The sequence below is a fragment of the Balaenoptera borealis genome, assembly GCF_965194805.1.
Source record: "Balaenoptera borealis genome assembly, chromosome: 10".
Classification (NCBI taxonomy): domain Eukaryota; kingdom Metazoa; phylum Chordata; class Mammalia; order Artiodactyla; family Balaenopteridae; genus Balaenoptera; species Balaenoptera borealis.
Window position 1 is genome coordinate 102,799,685 of NC_138874.1, and position 18,555 is coordinate 102,818,239.

Here is an 18,555-nt window from a genome sequence, read left to right on the forward strand (position 1 = left end):
GCATTGTGCCAGGCATTGAGCTATTTTTGCTTTGTGGTGTTTGATTTTTAAAATCAAGGCACCTACTAGACTTAAACGAGGATACTGGCCAAAGGCCCGCTTACTACCGCCCAACTGCAAGAACAGGACAGACAGGTAAACAAAGGCCAATTGCCATGACAAACAGAAACGATGCCAAAGTCAACATTTTCGCAAGGGTCGAAGCAATAAATCCTGCGGAGTCGACGGCAGATGACACAGTGCTCCCTGCTGCACCGCTCGGAGGCTGGGAGACCAGAGCAGAAGTTAAGTACCTTTGTTAATTTGCCAGCCTTGGCCAACGCGTTGTTTAAAAACGCGAGGGGCGCTGCGGGCCGTGTTCCCAGAAGCGCAATGCACCGGCCTTGGGAGAGCGGGCTCGGCCGGCGCCGCGCTCCGCGCCTCTCCTCCGTGAGGAACACAGGTGTCCCACGTGGCTCCCACCCGGGCGCCCCTCCCCGGGCCTGCAGCGCCCCCTGGCCCGAGCGTGTCTCGCCGCGCGCTCCTCGCCGCGCTCGCCGCCTCTGCTCCGTGAGCAACACAGGTGTCCCACGTGGCTCCCACCCGGGCGCTCCTCCCCGGGCCTGCCCCGCCCCCTGGCCCGAGCGTGTCTCGCCGCGCGCTTCTCGCCGCGGAGAGCCCAGCCCGAGTGGTCTCCACGCCGCAGGCGCCCGCGCTCCGGGGCGTGGTTAGTGGCCTCTAAGAGGCGCCGCTTCCTTCCTCGCGCTCGCAGGAGAGGAGACGCCCGGCCACCGGGCGAATGTGCCCGGAGTGCCGAGACGGCGTGGCCCCGCGCGGACGCGGCGTCGGGGCGGCGGGTTTTGTTCGGCAATGTCTGCGCTCCACCTGAGTGCGGCCGTGGGGCCCGGGCGCCTCTCCGGGAAGTCGGCGTCCCGGGCAAAGCGCACCTGGCGCGCGCCTCCTCCAGGCTCCCCGCTGTCGGCCCCGGGCGAGCCGGCGGGGTTCTTGGGAGGCAGCGCGCGGCGGGCTCGGGAACGGCCCCTCTCATGGGTCCTCGACAGCGGAGCACCGAGCGGAGGGGCGCGGACCGCAGGTAAGGGGATGGGGGGCCGGTGAATGTGGGTGGAGGAGGGAACCGCATAATACACCCGACAGGCTTGGCGCGGTCGTGGAGCCCCCCTAACCTGGCTCGCCTTTCGAATAAAGGCTTTGGGGGCAAGCCCAAGCCTCCTCCCCCACTCCATTTTACAGAACGGATGCAGGTGCCCGCTTGGTTTTCCCAAGCAGCCCACTGCCCCCAGCGAGGTCTCTGCAAGCAGAGCCTGAGAGGGGCCCGCTGCCCTGAGAGACTCGCCCTTGGCCTGTGGGAAGTCCAAGGGATTTATCCTCCATGGTGATTTCACCTCCTGGGACCCCCTCCCCGGCCCAACCCCACTCTGGCCAGCTGGACCAGCCTTGCTTCCTGCACTTCTCCAATTCAGGGCTGGCTCTTGGCCACCTTCTGGGATGGGAAAGGGGAGGGTCTCAGAATTGCACCTTAAAAACTTGCCAGGGGCCATGGATTTAAAAACAGGGTGGACACCCAGGCAGAAGAGAAGGGAGGAGGGCACCTTGCTGCCCTTTCATTGTGGAATCAATGGCTTTCCCGCTGAGAGGGGCCTTTCCATGGTGACGCTATGCAGTGTGCTTGGTGTCTTGGAACTGAATAATTAGAACCTGTGCAGTTTTCAAATTATGCGGTCCATTAATTTAAAAACAAAACCCCTAGAACCTCTAAGTGTTTTATAAATTGAGGTCTAAAAATTGAAGGTCTGTTTTGCTTCCAGTGTGACATTATATTAAGAAATGTGCAGTTATTGAGAGAAGAGTCAGAAAAGAGAAGGAAACAAAACCAAGAGAGGTACAGCTGTAGTTGATAAAGGCCGTGGAAGTTCATTTGTAAATGCTGCTGGCTTTCGGTAGCCTGCAGCCCTTCTCTTCCTGTGGCTGATGGGGGTACAAAGCTCCACTAGATAGTTCTTTGCATGGGATATGGCCCTTACTCTTCTTTGTAGAAATCCAGCTCAGAGCCACCTCTTGATGTATAAGAATTTCCCAGACAGGGTCCCCAGGCAAATCCCGGAGGGTCATGGAGATTCCTTCGTTCATCCTACCTGTGTCTTTGAAAACCATCAATGATGTTTTTCTTTATTTTTTTTTAAACAATTTTATTTTTTAATTTTATTATTTATTTTTTGGCTGCTTTAGGTCTTCGTTGTGGTGTGTGGCCTTCTCACTGCGGTGGCTTCTCTTGTTGCGGAGCATGGGCTCTAGGAGCACAGGCTTCAGTAGTTGTGGCTCACGGGCTCTAGGCGCACAGGCTTCAGTAGTTGTGGCACATGGGCCTAGTTGCTCCGAGGCATGTGGGATCTTCCCGGACCAGGGCTCGAACCCGTGTCCCCTGCATTAGCAGGCGGATTCTCAACCACTGTGCCACCAGGGAAGTCTGACATTTTTTTCTTTAAATCTGGTTTTTGGTCTATCGTCCAGAGCTTAGTGTAGCTCTTTCCCCTCCCCCCTCAATAGGCTCGAGTTCTTGGAATGAATTATAGTCAGATGCCCGTGTTTTTACAGATGAGGAGACTGAGACCCAGAAAAGGTGGAAGACTGCCTGAGGGAGAATGGGAGAGCCTGCCAGGAACGCTGACTCCTGGGTTTTTAATGAGCTTCTTGAGCAGCACAGTCACTAATTGGCAACTGATGACATTGAGGATAAACTACTGGTGAAAATGTAAAAGCCTTTTGTTAAGAATGTGCCCACCAGGTGCGCATCTTATAGAGCATATTCACTGCATTCCCACCACCTGGGAGGGTGCTGGGCACAGGGCAGATGCTTACTAGTTTTTACTGAATAATTTAAATTTCATATAATTACATCAATGGAAGGGTCAGCACCACTATGAGGTGTTTTAGAAGAGTGGTCCTCACACTTTGGTACTTCACAGATCAGTAAAAAAAAAGAAAACTGTTTTAATTGAAAGGACTGTAACAGAATTGCTCATTTTTAATTTTATCCCACAAGGATATTAAAAAAAAAAAAAAAGACACATCCCTCCCATCATCTACAAAGCTATTGGAGGTCTCTTGGGAACCCTGAACAAGGGAGGGTCTATCCCGTGCAACACCCCTGCTTCAGCGTCTCCCCAAGCCAGCAACCTGGGACAGCTGAATACACCTGAAGGCCCTTCTTTTAGTTCATCCTTTCATCTTCTAAACAGCTCCAGCCTGCTTACTCTTCCTCTTCCACCCAGAAAACTACCTGCTGGGTTTCCCTGAATGTGATTATGATCCTCCATCCCTCACTTCCTTTCCTGATCCTGGGTCCCTTCTCTTAACTGGATTTCCCTGATCTCCATTTAGTTACCTTTGCCCTTGCCAGAGGACTTCTGCACTGTAGTCTCATGTGATGCTGGCAACAACCTTTCCAGGTAAATAGGATGGGTAATGTCACCCCCACTTTTGAAAGAAGAAAACTGAGTGACTAAAGTGAAGGAATTTACCTGAGAGGTCGGCGCTCAGGCCTCCTGATGTCAGACTGGTGCTCTTTGCACGCCAACTGTATATGGCACGCTTCTTGGCATGTCCGGGCTGCCAGCATCAGAAGACCTGGGCCTGACACCAAACTTGTGATTTACCAGCTCTTTGACCTTGGACCCCAACTTCTCTGAGACCATTTCCACAAGTATAAAAGTGGAAATGATCATGTCTACCCTATAGGGTATGAGTAGTTAAATGAAGTTAATATATTAAATGCAGTGATAATCTTTTAACATCATACGTTTAGAAAGTCTTTTACCCTTAGGGGGACTTTCACACACTATTCCACTGGATCTTTACAACACTGTCAGTTTATGAAACAGATGAATGAACTGAGGTGGGCAGGGACGGGGGGTGGGGCGTTGTGTGTGTGTGAGGAGTTGTTTGCAGAGTCACCCGTCTGGTTAGAAGCAGAACTAGTCTGGAATTTCAGCCCTGGATTTCCAGTCCTGTGTGTGTCTTTCCAGAGTCCCATGGCAGTGAATTTGGGTCCTGTACAGTTTCAATAAAGGATTTCCAAATACTACCAAAACAAATATCAAAATCTCTTTTGGCTAAAAATGTCTCTTAGCAGGTACAGTGACTGTGGGAAACCTGTGATTTATGCCCAATCTGCCTATTCTCCCCAACCATCCAGAGATCCAAAGGGCACATTGTTTGACCCTTGGGACTGATTTCTGGTTGCCAGACTGTTAGGTTCTGAAAATTGTGATTTTGTTAGAGGGAGCATGATGTGCCCAGAGCAACTTTTAAAATGCTCTTCTTGCCTTATCAGACTACAAATGTGTCATTCACTTCCCTTGACTTTCTGGGTCTGAGCCAAGTATTTTGCCAAATGAACAAAGAAGGTGTTTGTTACAGCGAAAGACCACGGGCTTCCAGGCTGGAGACTTTTACCTCAGATTTTAAAGTCTTTCTGTTCAGGTGTGGACTGTTTTTGTAAAGGGTTCAGATTTCCATCCTACTGATGGAGAGGAGGCTGCCAAGGGCTAATCTAATATTCAGGGTTGGAATTGCATTTTGTAAGGAGGTGGAAGCGCTCTCCTTTTTCACCCTGCCCTCATTTCATTTCTGATCATAGAGGAGAAGGTGGGCATTGTCCTGCAAAACTGCCTTTAGCTATTGCTCAGTCTGGCCCTTTTTTTTCAAAAGTAGCCTTGTTTGGCCTTCCTTTCTTCCTGTCTCATGGGAAATGTAATCCTGGGGCAGCACAGAGTGTGATGTTTTGCAGCGTCCTGCAGCAACCCTCACTCACCCGCTGTCCCAAGTGCTGCTGGTGCTGCATGGAATCAGGATTGGAAAATAAGAATCAGATAAGAAGACGGGGTGGGGGGGTGTCTAAGTCCAAGCGTGAGAACCGCAGAAGCTAGGAATAATGTGTGGGATTCGCATGAGTAATGGAACAGAAAGGAACAAATGTGATGAGTCAGGCGTTTTGTAATGGAAGAGGCTTGACGACGTGTACCTGGGAACGAAGGATCTGTTTCTGCCCCTGGGTTGCAGACCACTCCCGACTGCTTTGTACAAGAATGCATAGAGTTCTGGAAATCTTCTCAAGTTTTGTGCTCGAGTGGGGGAGTTGCTGGCAGGTATTAGCTCATGGAAGACTGCCAATGGGTGGGATTCAGGGTGGCAGATTTTTAATTATGCTTCTGTTCCTCTATCCTGATCCCCCAGAATCAGGAAGGTGACCGATGGAACAGATCACCGGGAGGCCAGAAAGGAGTCCAATGTACTTACTAGCTGTCTTACCTGGGGCGAAACACTTCACTTCTCCATGTCTCAGTTTTCTCATCTGTAAAATGGGGGTAACATGCTGTCATGAGCTGGCTGGGAGGATTAGGAGAGAGAAGATACAGAAGTATGGAGCCTGGTACTGGGCGCTTTAGTGAGTTAAGCGCTCACTAGGTGGGAGCAGCTGTTGGTTTTTACTGTGGAATTCATCCTTTAAAAAATTTTCGGATGTAGGGTTGTATTTAGAATGTTGAATTAGTATTGCAAGAAAGTTTTGCTATGTGAGTTGGGGGGAATGAACTGAATTTTTGAGATGATTGGGTGGGAATAGATAGTAAAGAGTGCTATTAACCCTGCACCAGCATCGAAATAACAGTTTCATTTATCTTGGTATAAAAAAGAATACAAAGATTCATCAGGAAGTATCCTTCCAGCCGACCTGCCGTGCTGCGTTCCAGTAAGCACGTGTCTCACCTACTATGTGCCAGGCACGTGTAGCTTGCTGGGGCTCCAGCAGAGACTGAGACACAATCCCTAGTCCCTGAGCCATTTGCCATCTGGCAGGCAGGACAGATATACCAGCAGGCAGGCTCAGTGTGGGCTGTGTGACAGTGGGGATTGCAGTGGGTGTGGGAGGACAGGGGAGGGAGGTGCTGCTGAGGTCCCAGAGTCAGCACCATCTGAGCCAAGCACTTACGAGGAGGCGTTTGATTTCTTATATTGATTTCCAGATGGCCAACACAAATTTTGTTTTAATGAGCAGAACCTTAGGAGGCTCTGGCAAAACATTCATCTGGGCAAGCAGAGGTGCATGATAGAGCACGATGGATGTGCTTAGGCTTGTCACCTAGTAGAGGGAGGGGCCCGTGTTCACCGAACGCCTTGCTCTGCATCGGGAACCTTCTGTACTCCCTTTTACCTTGTCCTCATGGCAGCCTGCGGAGGCTGCTAGAATCCTAGTTTTGTAAAAAAAAAAATTAACAGGCCTGAGCCTCAGAGTCCCGCGCGTGCCCAAGGTCAGAAGCTGTGATCCCAGAAAATCATCCTGAACCTCGGGACTGTACGGCATGGAGAAGCCCTTTCCCTCTGCTCTGCACTGGCCCTTATCTCGAGGCCCCCTGCCTGGCTTCCAGGCGCCAGGTGGGGACTTGTCCTGCGGGCTGTTGTCTGAAGTAAGAGGAAAGAAAACAGGTCCTTGGGGAAAAGGAAAGTCTGTCTTGCTGGCATGAGCGGGGCAGGAGGCATGACAGCCCCTCCACCAGCCGGTATCCTCTCTGTCTTCCTTTCTCCCTTTGACTGTGTCTGGGAAGCTCCTGCCTTCCTCCCGCTTGCAGTATGGCGTGTCCAGTTTTCACTTAGATGAGGTGAGGATGTGAAGCCTCTGAGTTATTTGAAGCACAGAGACCCTCAGCTGGTTAGGATATTCGATTTGGTTTGCTTCAGAAATGTTTTGAAATCCAGCAAGCTGAATAGACAGGGGAGTAAGGTCTGACCATCGTAGGTCCACGATGGAGGGGAGATCAAAAGGAGATTTTTTTTTTTAAACCAGAAGACACCTTGGCAGCATCTGGTCCAACCTCCTCATTTTGCAGGTGAGGAACCGTAGCCCCCTCTCAGCGTCGCACAGCATCGGTTGAGAAGTAGGGCCCCTGGATCCAGGATGCAGACTCTGCCACCATGGGGTGGGGATGGCTCCCGCCTGTCCGGGAGTGACTGACGGTGTGCCAGCTCAGCGTGGATGGAGTTCAGGGCTGTGGCTCTAGGACTCTGAGCTGACTTCGGCTCCAGGAGTAGCATGGTTAGAGGAAAGCCTGTTGGATTAGGAGCCAGAGACTTGAGCTGTGTGATCACCCAGGACCCATCCCCTTCTGAGCATCAGTGATGCCTTCCAATCGTCTCTGGGGTGTGTGCATTCATTCACTGAGTCTCCTCTTTACTTTTGACACCAGAGTGCGCCACCTGAGGGTAGGCGTGCAGGCCCAGGGGGTAAGCATTGGCCAGGAAAGCACACCCACCACCGCTGGTTATTCATATTTCCTGCAATTCCAGTGAGGTCTGGCAGTAGCACCTTCATGAACACGAGTTGGGTCATTTTTAACTCTTCTACAGTTCACAAGAATATACATTTCCTGGGTGACTTTGATTTTCAAGGCAGCCATTGCTCTCAGACTGGTCGGCAAATCCTCTGAATTCAGAGTGGAGTTCTGTTGTGTTCCTGCAGCTGGCAGGTGTGTTTTCAGTGCCCGGGCAGAGGTGGATGGGGTGCAGCAGACGAGTGAGACGAAAGTCACATGGCTGAGTCACCGAAGACGACCAGGAGACTCCCGCCAGGTGTTTTGGAGAACTGGCGTCCCTAGTGGAGGTGGGGGATCCGAAGGGCCAGGATCCGTAAATGAAGACATGGGGCTTCTGCCTTGCTCTCCACGTTCTTAGATGCAGGAGAGTGGCCCTTACTGAGGATGTTAAAGGGATTTTTGGAGAGTGTCAGGTTGAAGTGAATTTCCCCGCTGCGTGTTGCATGCTTCCGTGCCCCCGCAGAGACTGACCGCTTCTCTCTCTGCCCTCGTCTCTATAGCCTGGGATTCTCCTGGAATCCTGCAGTGTTTCCCTTTCCACATCTCTGCTTAGGATTTTCTCTTTGGAATTATCTCCTGATTGAGCATCCGTGTTATTTGTTTAGTGGAAAGAAACATGTGCGTTGCCTGGCCCTTGCTAGTATGGTTGATTTACAATGTTGTGCTAGTTTCAGGTGTACAGCAAAGTGAATCAGTTATACATGTACACATATCCACTTTTTTTTAGATTCTTTTCCCATATAGGCCATTACGTAGTATTGAGTAGAGTTCCCTGTGCTATACACCAGGTTCTTATTAGTTAACTATTTTATATATAGTAGTGTGTACATGTCAGTCCCAATCTCCCAATTTATCCCTCCCCCGTTCTCCCCTGGTGACCATAAGTTTGTTTTCTATATTTGTGGCTCTACTTCTGTTTTGTAAATAAGTTCATTTGTACCCTTTTTTTTTTAGATTCCACATATAAGTGATATCATATATTTGTCTTTCTGTGTCTGACTTCACTCAGTATGACAGTCTCTAGATCCATCCATGTTGCTGCAAATGGCATTATTTTGTTCTTTTTTTATGGCTGAGTAATATTCCATTGTATATATATACCACATCTTCTTTATCCATTCCTCTGTTGATGGACATTTAGGTTGCTTCCATGTCCTGGCTATTGTAAATAGTGCTGCAGTGAACATTGTGGTGCATGTATCCTTTTGAACCATGGTGTTCTCCAGGTATATTCCCAGGAGTGGGATTGGTGGGTTATATGGTAGTTCTATTTTTAGTTTTTTAAGGAACCTCCATACTGTTCTCCATAGTGGCTGTATCAATTTACATTCCCACCAACAGTCAAGAGGGTTCCCTTTTCTCCACACCCTCTCCAGCATTTATTGTTTGTAGATTTTTTGATGATGGCCATTCTGACCTGTGTGAGGTGATACCTCATTGTAGTTTTGATTTGAATTTCTCTAATGATTAGTGATGTTGAGCATCTTTTCTTGTGCTTTTTGGCCATCTATATGTCTTCTTTGGAGAAATGTCTATTTAGATCTTCTGCCCATTTTTTGATTGGGTTATTTGTTTTTTTGATATTGAGCGACATGGGCTGTTTGTATACTTTGAAGATTAATCCCTTGTCAGTTGCTTCGTTGGCAAATATTTTCTCCCATTCTGAGGGTTGTGTTTTTGTTTTGTTTATGGTTTCCTTTGCTGTGCAAAAGCTTTTAAGTTTAATTAGATCCCATTTGTTTATTTTTGTTTTTATTTTCATTACTTTAGGAGGTGTATCAAAAAAGATCTTGCTGTGATTTATGTTTAATGCAGAAAAACTATAGGGTGAGATCTTGAATGTATTGCATCCCAAAGGACAAAAAATAGAATTTCTGTTGTTAAGATATTTTTAGATTTTTTTCCCTGCTGAATTATGCTGGGGGGAAAAGTCTAAATTTCATCTATATGATCCCTTTCAGTTCTTACGCTACATGTATACTTACCAAAATATAAGTCTGTCTGAATTGTGCATCATATCTTTGTGATTGAAATGATAATATTGCATTTCCAGGCCTCACAGCTAAAATTAGAAGTAAACCTCAGATATGTGCCCTTATGGAATCAAAGTTATGGTCTATGGTTTCTCAGGAAAAGCTCTCACTTCCCATCCTTAATATCTCCCTCAAAAATCGATAAGTAATCAGGCCCCATGGAACTGAATTTTACCCATACTATAAGCATTAGGCAACAAAAAAACTTTACAAAAACACTTTTGTTTCTTCCTCAGCCATGTTACTGTTTTTAAGTAATTTAGAAAGTGTGGGCTGGGAGAGCTTACTTGGTTTCAGAAAATGAAGACTTTGAAATCAAATCTTCAGTCTATCAGAATCTAACTACTTGTGAAGAAATGGAGCTGCTAAGAGGGAGGGGCTTTCCCCAGGGTCACGTGGCTGGTCAGGGCCGAGGCTGAGCAGGGCCCCTGGTCTCTTAACTGTGGACACAGCGCACCTTGCCAGAGTCTGTGAAGGAGCTGGGGGCTTTGGAGCTAGGTGTCTGGGGAAGATGTTAGGCTGTCCTTTAAAATCAGAGTCACTGGAGTAGTCTTCCCTGGCTTTTTGGGATTTGAGTCTTCTCCAGGCTACTCTAGTTGTCATGGCAAGGAGCAGCCTCTAGGGTCATATCTGTGCCCTGGGAAAGGCTGAGCCACTGTGGTCTTGTTTGGAGGTGTGACTTGAGGAGCTCACAGAGCTGATTGCTGATGCTTTATTTTCTTGTCCTGGCCCTATAGTTATATCAACATGCCCTCTTTCCTGTTGCTGGAAGCCATCTGCATTTTCCTGTTTGCCGAAGGTAAGTCTTCTTGGTTGTGAGGCGAGGGTTAAGGTGTTGAGGGGTTTGGTTTGCCTCACATCCTGTTGATTTTAACTTCTAAAGTTCTTGAGTACATTTGTGTTTCTCCACTCCACGGCCACCTGCCTACTCTAAGCCCCATCATCTGGTGCTTGGACCACTGCAGTAGCCTCCTGACTGGTCTCCTTGGGTTCACCTGGTTCCCGTCCATCCTGTTTTTCACACATCAGCCATTTCAAAATGCAAATCTAATCATGTCTGGACCCCTCTCCACTCCCATCCCCTACCTGGAACTTTTAAGTGATGTCCTATTGCTCTTAAGAGGGCTTGCCTGGGACTTCCCTGGCGGTCCAGTGGTTAAGACTTCAACTTCCAATGCAGGGGGTGCGGGTTTGATCCCTGATCGGGGAGCTAAGATCCCACATGCCCTGGGGACAAAAAAACAAAACATAAAAAAAAAAAAAAAAAAAGGAATCAATATTGTAACAAATTCAATATAGACTTCAAAAAATGGTTCACATCGAAAAAAGAAATTAAAAAAAAAAAAAGAGGCCCTGCCTGATCTGATCCTGTGCCACCTGGTGCCCCCTCTGGAGCTCCCTCTGTCCACCCTTTGTGTTGCAGCCCACACTCCTTCCAGGCCTGCCCAGCACCCTTGCTCCCTCCCACCCTAGGGGTTCTCAATTATGTTGGCCTCTCTTCCTGGATCATTGCCTCACCCCAACACCGCTATTCTGGTAAACTCCTATTCATCTTCCAGCACCCAGCACAGTTCCTCCTGGACCCCCACATCAGGTCAGATCCCCCTGTTAAAACCTCCTGTACTGTTGAATTCCTCTGCTGTGTAGCACTTAACACAGATATGAGTTTATTTCTCTGTGAATTTTTTAAAAATAATGTCCATCTTCTCCGCTGGACATAAGCTCCATGAGAAAGAGACTCTGCCTATTCTTCATTCACTACTTAGTGTGATCTTGGCTCCTAGCACTGAGCTTGGCACATAGTTGGTTCTCAAGAAGCAGATGAATGAATGAATAATGGAGCAAATCAATTTTCTGTTTACTTCCCACTTTGGCCCTCCCAAGTTCTAGCCCCTTTGAAATATGAGATGGTAGAAAGGAATAGTGTGTTTTGTGGATTGTCGTCCAACGAGTAGGAGCCAGTGGGCTGGGTGGCTGTCTGAGGCTAGCCCAGGGTCCTCTTGCGGTCTCTGAGGCTCTCTTCCAGTTCTTCCCTGGTCTGTGTTTCTGTGAGTAGGGGTACACTCTCTGCTCGTTGGCTGCTGTCACCACCTGCCTGTTCTCCAGAGCCTCAGGGAGATAAGAGAGGCTGGAAGAAGGGTGTGCTTGCCCAGCCCGCCTATCCCCTCTCTTGAAGCCATGTGGGTGCTGAATGTAACACAGTAGCTTCATGGCCAAAGAACTCGGGAGAAATGAGATGTGTTTGGGGACAGGGCCCGAATGCGGTCCCTGGGGGCCCAGGCACAGTAAAGGTTCTGTTCTAGCTCATCGTGGAACTTTACCCTCTGTAGCCTGTCCAGTTTACAGAGCACTTGATCTGACCACCCCTAGGTTGTACAGATGAGGCAGGGGAGGCCCAGAGAGGTTCTGTGATTTGCCTGGGGCTGCACAGCTATCAGTAGCAGGACTGACTGGGATGAAAACCCACCACCCACTCCACCCCCTCCCTGTCCAGCTTCTTAGCACCACCCATTGCCCCCGCCCTCCCCACGTAGGTGGTCCCCAGAGGTGTGGGCTGACTTGGTTGGGAGAGGAAGCAGCAGTCGTGCATTCATCAGCTCCCTGTTCCAAGATGGACTTCTGCAGAGTCCTGAGGTAGTTTCGCAGGGGCGCAGTGGGGACATCACCCCGGTACCCACTCCCCCGAAGGAGGCCTCACCTGAAGCCTGGCACCCGCCAGGACAGCTGGGCACATGGTGCAGAGTTACATTAGCTGAGTCACATCTGTAGTGAGCGGTCTCTGGTCACGGAGCACCTCCTCCCTCCCATCCGGGGCGATGGCTGGTGTGTCTCCAGCTGGAGAATTTGCTGGTAAGACATTTAAAAAGGAACAGGACCTTAGGGATTCCTTAGCTCCTGGACCCTTTGCCAGTAATTCATGGGCTCATTCAGGAAAGCTTAGTGCCTACTGGCTTTGACTACAGGGTCAAAGGATGTGAGCATTTTTATAGTTCTTAATTCATTTGGCCAAACTGTGTGCAGAGAGCTGGGCTGGGCTCTGTGGAGGACAGGTGGAGGTGTTCCTGCCCTCGGAGAACTTCCGGGGGTGCAGGGCTCATGGGAGCTGCACCGCATCACGGGATGGGCTGCAGCAGGAACCCCCGCAATTTGACAAGATCTTGATGATGTCGAGTGCACTGACGCAGAAAGCCTCCATTTTCTGGAGGACCAGTTTGCTGAATTACTGAGTGATTTTTGTGATCTTTTGTTTTTGGAGTTTGGAGGGTAAGTGTTGCCTCTGCTTCTGTCCCAGCGTCTGCCATGTGTTTTATGGAAGTGGAGGATTTTTTTTTTCTTTAATTCAGTCTACTGTCTGTATTGTAGTTTATGTCTTGTTTCTGCCTCTGGTGGCAAAATGGCAGTGGCGGACTTTCTTGGACTTCATGACATCTACTTACTTGTCTGACAGCTTTTGAGTGTGGAGCTAATGGCTGGTTCAGCATTTTGGCCTGAAACCATCTTCTACTCGAGTAGAGATTAAGGGGAGGGCATATCAGGTGAGCAGGAACTCAAAAGATATGGTCGGGGGAGAAGTAGACACTGGTTTAGTTTGTTTTTCAGGGACTAGTGAATGTAGAGGAGCCACAGAAGGTGGGGCTGGGACCAGCCAAGGGGGGGTAGTTGCTGAATGCAGTGGTCCCCAACCTCTTTGGCACCAGAGACTGGTTTTGTGGAAGACAATTTTTCCACGGACCGGCATGGAAGGGATGGTTTCAGGGTGATTCAAGAGCATTACATTTATTATGTACTTTAATTCTATTATTATTACATTGTAATATATAATGAAATAATTATACAACTCACCATAATGCTGACAGGAGGCAGAGCTCAGGTGGTAATGCGAGCAATGGGGAGCGGCTCTAAATACAGATGAAGCTTCGCTCACTTGCCTGCCTGCCGCTCACCTCCCGCTGTGCAGTCTGGTTCCTAACCGGTCATGGACCAGTACCGGTCCATGGCCCGGGGGTTGGGGACCCCTGGCCTAATGAACTCCAGGGGCTGCTGCCAACGAGAAGCATGCCCCCCAGAACCTGACATCGTTTTTTGGTGTCCTCCTCCTGGTCGCCTTCCTGGCAGGGGCAAATCCCCCTGAGCCCAACTTCCCTGTGTTGTGTGATTCCTACCCTACCCCCACCCCCGCCTGGCTCCCTCTCCTTTACCTCTGTCCTCAGCAGCCCCCCCACCCCATCTCACATTCCTTCATCTGCCCCGTTCCTGGCCTGTCCGGCTCCTGGGCTTTGCCCACCCTCACTTTGTGCCCACTGTGCTTACCCAGCGGACATGGACGTTTATAAGCATCTACATGTCTGCTGCTTCTGACAGTGACCGTGCACAGTTGGCTTTTCAAATAGTCCCTCCAAGTGGCACCTCACTGTCTTCAGAACTTTCATCGTGGTTGGCTTGCTGTTGAGCACCTGGCGTGTTACCTGCCCTCAAGGTTTAATTTGAAAATTGTTGTTGGCTGCTCATATGCCATTATTACAATTTTACTGGGTATCAGATAGAAGAAAAAAAATGTATCCACAAACTTTCTACCCCAAAACGTTTTAGCCCTTGTTCATATTAATTGCATTGAATGAATGTATCAGTGTTTACTGAGAGTTCTCTCTCTTTGGATATTTGTTATCACCATCATTCCTCTGAAACAAGTAACATTGAAGGGAGTGTCTTGGTGCACATTTTCCCTTCTCTAAAGTTGTTTCCCCTTTGGATCAGTTCCCAGGTGCGATACTGTGGAGCCTAAGCACTTTGATGACTCTTAATTCATTTGGCGAAATTGTTTTCCAAAAGGGTTGTACCGTTTACAGTGCCACCACTGGAAAAGCTTTTCCTGATTTAATCTTTCCCCAGTTACATTTAAATTTAAAACTGGATCATCTAAATTTCACATTTAAAAGGGTATCCCGGGCTTCCCTGGTGGCGCAGCGGTTGAGAGTCTGCCTGCCAATGCAGGGGACACGGGTTCGAGCCCTGGTCCGGGAAGATCCCACATGCCGCGGAGCAACTAGGCCCGTGAGCCGCAACTACTGAGCCTGCGCGTCTGGAGCCTGTGCTCCGCAACAAGAGAGGCCGCGATAGTGAGAGGCCCCCGCACCGCGATGAAGAGTGGCCCCCGCTTGCCACAACTAGAGAAAGCCCTCGCACAGAAACGAAGACCCAACACAGCCAAAAATAAATAAAAAAAAAAAAAAAAAAAAAGAAACGGTCTCGAATAGTTTAAAAAAAAAAAAGGGTATCCCATTGTTTGAGTTAAAGTGTTTTGTCACCTGTTTGAAAATTTTCCTTGTGCTTTTCTATGAATTCTCTTTCTTCTATGAATTGTCTGTTCACGTCCAAGGTTAATGTTTATGGCAAGATGCTACACCCCAGAGGGGCATTCAGTTATCATGCCTACCCAGGGACGAAACTCATCAGAATCACAGGCTCTCTATATCCTCCCGTATATATTTAAAATTTTTCTCTTCAAAATACCCAAATTTAAATGCAAAGATACCTGATAGAAGTGGGGCAATTGGTGGGGGCGGAGGGAATTATTTATGTTATCCATCTGGTAATTTTTAAGATACAATATCATTAAACTCTTTCACTTTCCTGTTTTCTCTCTTGTGACCCGTTTGTTCTGGTCATATAACGTGGAGACTAAGACTCCTCTCCTCTCTGCCTTGTAATGACTGCTTCTGGTGTTTTCTCTCCTAGTGCCCCCATCCCTCCCTCTTCAGGAAGTCCACGTGAGCAAGGAGACCATTGGGAAGATTTCAGTCGCCAGCAAAAGTAAGCCCACGTTTTACTCAACCCTCTAAACACCTACTTCAGCCTCTGTGTGATGGGCTCAAGAGAAGCCAGACACTTTCTGCCCCACTCCTGTCTTCTTTCATGCTGTGGCCAGAGTCATTTTCCCCAAACAGGGGCCTGACCAAGTTCCTCTCCTGGGTAAAAACCCTAGGAAGATCCCTGTTGCCGAATTTCTTGGCCCATGCTTCAAGGTCTTCTGTTGTGTGACCACCGTCTACACAACCAGCCTCGTCTGCTGCCATATTCTCTTCCTCCCTGCTCGTCATCCCCGCCACATGCTCGAGCCACACCCGCCCACTCCTAGGGACCCCGCAGTCCCTTCCCTCCCTCTCTGGTGAAATCCCCCTTGCATGCTGCTACCACGTGGCGCCTTCTCACTGGTGCTTCTCTGACTTCTGCTCTCTTGCATCTTCCTGGTGAGGTGATAGGGTGTGGACTCTGGAGCCACACCTGTGGACAGCCTCAGTTTGATTCCCGGCTCCACCACTTTCTGGTACTTTGGCCTTATGAAATTCCTGAATTGCCCTGTGCCCTGCTCTCCTTATCTCTCCAGTGGGAATGCAGATTGTAAATCTGTTTAGGGGTGGGGGTAGGGGGCTAGAGAGCTGATAGCTGATAGAGTACAGGGTTTCCTTTTGAGGAGATGGAAAATGTTCTAAAATTGATTGTGATGGTGATAAATATATCTGAATATACTAAAAACCATTAAAGTGTATACTTTAAATGGGTGACTGGTATGGTATGTGAATATTATCTCAATATAACTGTTGAAAAATAAAGAAATAGTATATCTCAAGGTGGTTATGAGAATTAAATAAATTCGTACATATAAAGTGTTTAAAGCAGCACCTGGCATATAGGAAAGATGCAGTCAGTGCTGGCTATCGTTACGTAGACTCTTGGGTAATGCAGCCTTATGAACCAGGGTGCCTGGCTGTGTCCCAGACAAGATTGTGACCCCTGAGGGCAGGAGCCAAGGCTCTTGGGTATCCCTCACTGGCCCAGTAGCCCCTCCTGTCATACGGCTCAGTTAGTGTTGTTGAATTAGACTCTTCCATTATTATACAGACTTTCATGAGTCGTGCTCATGGTAGGAGGTGCTCCCTGCTGCAGCGGAGGGCTGCCTCTGGCCCAGAATTTCTCCAGTGTTATTTCCCCCACTGGGCTTAGAGGAGCTTGACCCGCCACAAGGTTGTTTCCGCCTCCACTCTGCTTTGGGAGTAAGATCTTCTGGGGACCAGACTGTAGGGAAGCTGATTGTCACCCATTCTGGCCCCCTCTCCCCTAGTGACGTGGTGCTCGGCTACGGCAGACGTCCTGTTTCTTTTTTTTTTTTTTTCATGGATTTCTGTTTATTTATTAGATTAGTTAACCATTTCTGGAAATTATACTACATAGATGATGTTGTATATTTCCCATACATCAAATTAGGAGGCACATAAAATCAGTTTGTTTCATTACTGAAGACATTAGTTGAAGTAATAGCCACCAGATTTCTTGGTTAAGGTGGCATTTGCCAGATCTCTTAACTGAAAAGTACCTTTTCCATTTGTAATTAAGAATTAATCTGATGGTGATACTTTGAGACTGTATAAATATCCTGTTCCCCAACAACATTTAACCAATGGTCTTAACATTGATACAGTAACCTTGCCTGAATTAATGATTACTTTGTAGATTGCAAAATGGTGAATTTCTAATTAGATTATTCCTTCCATATTTACTTGGTGAATTCTTTTATTTTTTTATTTTTTTATTTTTTCTATTCAAAAGGTTTTTTATTTTTTATTTTTTTATTTTTTTATTTTATTTTTTTTGTGTGTGTTAGTTTCTGCTTTATAACAAAGTGAATCAGCTACAGATATACACACGTTCCCATATCTCCTCCCTCCCGCATCTCCCTCCCTCCCACCCTCCCCATCCCACCCCCCCAGGCGGTCACAAAGCACCGAGCTGATCTCCCTGTGCTATGCGGCTGCTTCCCACTAGCTAGCTATTTTACATTTGGTAGTGTATATATGTCCATGACACTCTCTCATCCTGTCACATCTCACCCCTTCCCCTCCCCATATCCTCAAGTCCATTCTTTAGTAGGTCTGTGTCTTTATTTCCATCTTGCCACTAGGTTCTTCATGACCTTTTTTTTTTTTTTTTCCTTAGATTCCATATATATGTGTTAGCATACTGTATTTGTTTTTCTCTTTCTGACTTACTTCACTCTGTATGACAGACTCTAACTCCATCCACCTCATTACAAATACCTCCATTTCATTTCTTTTTATGGCTGAGTAATATTCCATTGTATATATGTGCCACATCTTCTTTATCCATTCATCTGATGATGGACACTTAGGTTGCTTCCATGTCCTGGCTATTGTAAATAGAGCTGCAATGAACATTTTGATACATGACTCTTTTTGAATTATGGTTTTCTCAGGGTATATGCCCAGTAGTGGGATTGCTGGGTTGTATGGTAGTTCTATTTTTAGTTTTTTAAGGAACCTCCATACTGTTCTCCATAGTGGCTGTATCAATTTCCATTCCCACCAACAGTGCAAGAGGGTTCCCTTTTCTCCACACCCTCTCCAGCATTTATTGTTTGTAGATTTTTTGATGATGGCCATTCTGACCAGTGTGAGATGATACCTCATTGTAGTTTTGATTTGCATTTCTCTAATGATTAGTGATGTTGAGCATTCTTTCATGTGTCTGTTGGCAATCTGTATATCTTCTTTGGAGAAATGTCTATTTAGATCTTCTGCCCATTTTTGGATTGGGTTGTTCGTTTTTTTGTTTTTGAGCTGCATGAGCTGCTTGTAAATCTTGGAGATTAATCCTTTGTCAGTTGCTTCATTTGCAAATATTTTCTCCCATTCGGAGGGTTGTCTTTTGGTCTTGTTTATGGTTTCCTTTGCTGTGCAAAAGCTTTTAAGTTTCATTAGGTCCCATTTGTTTATTTGTGTTCTTATTTCCATTTCTCTAGGGGCTGGGTCAAAAAGGATCTTGCTGTGATTTATGTCATAGAGTGTTCTGCCTATGTTTTCCTCTAAGAGTTTGATAGTGTCTGGCCTTACACTTAGGTCTTTAATCCATTTTGAGTTTATTTTTGTGTATGGTGTCAGGGAGTGTTCTAATTTCATACTTTTACATGTACCTGTCCAATTTTCCCAGCACCACTTATTGAAGAGGCTGTCTTTTCTCCACTGTATATGCTTGCCTCCTTTATCAAAGATAAGGTGACCATATGTGCGTGGGTTTATCTCTGGGCTTTCCATCCTGTTCCATTGATCTATATTTCTGTTTTTGTGCCAGTACCAAGCTGTCTT

The 18,555-nt window shown here is 47.4% G+C and overlaps 1 protein-coding gene across 1 annotated transcript in view; it reads left to right on the plus strand.

Annotated features, from left to right (window-relative positions):
- The first annotated feature begins 346 nt into the window (after positions 1–346).
- VWA2 (von Willebrand factor A domain containing 2) overlaps positions 347–18,555 on the plus strand; it is a 61,213-nt gene continuing 43,004 nt past the window's right edge. Inside the window, 3 exon segments of the mRNA XM_082407825.1 lie at positions 347–1,072; positions 10,135–10,196; positions 15,134–15,208. Of these exon segments, the coding sequence (XP_082263951.1) occupies positions 1,026–1,072; positions 10,135–10,196; positions 15,134–15,208 (184 nt within the window). The 5' untranslated portion in view covers positions 347–1,025.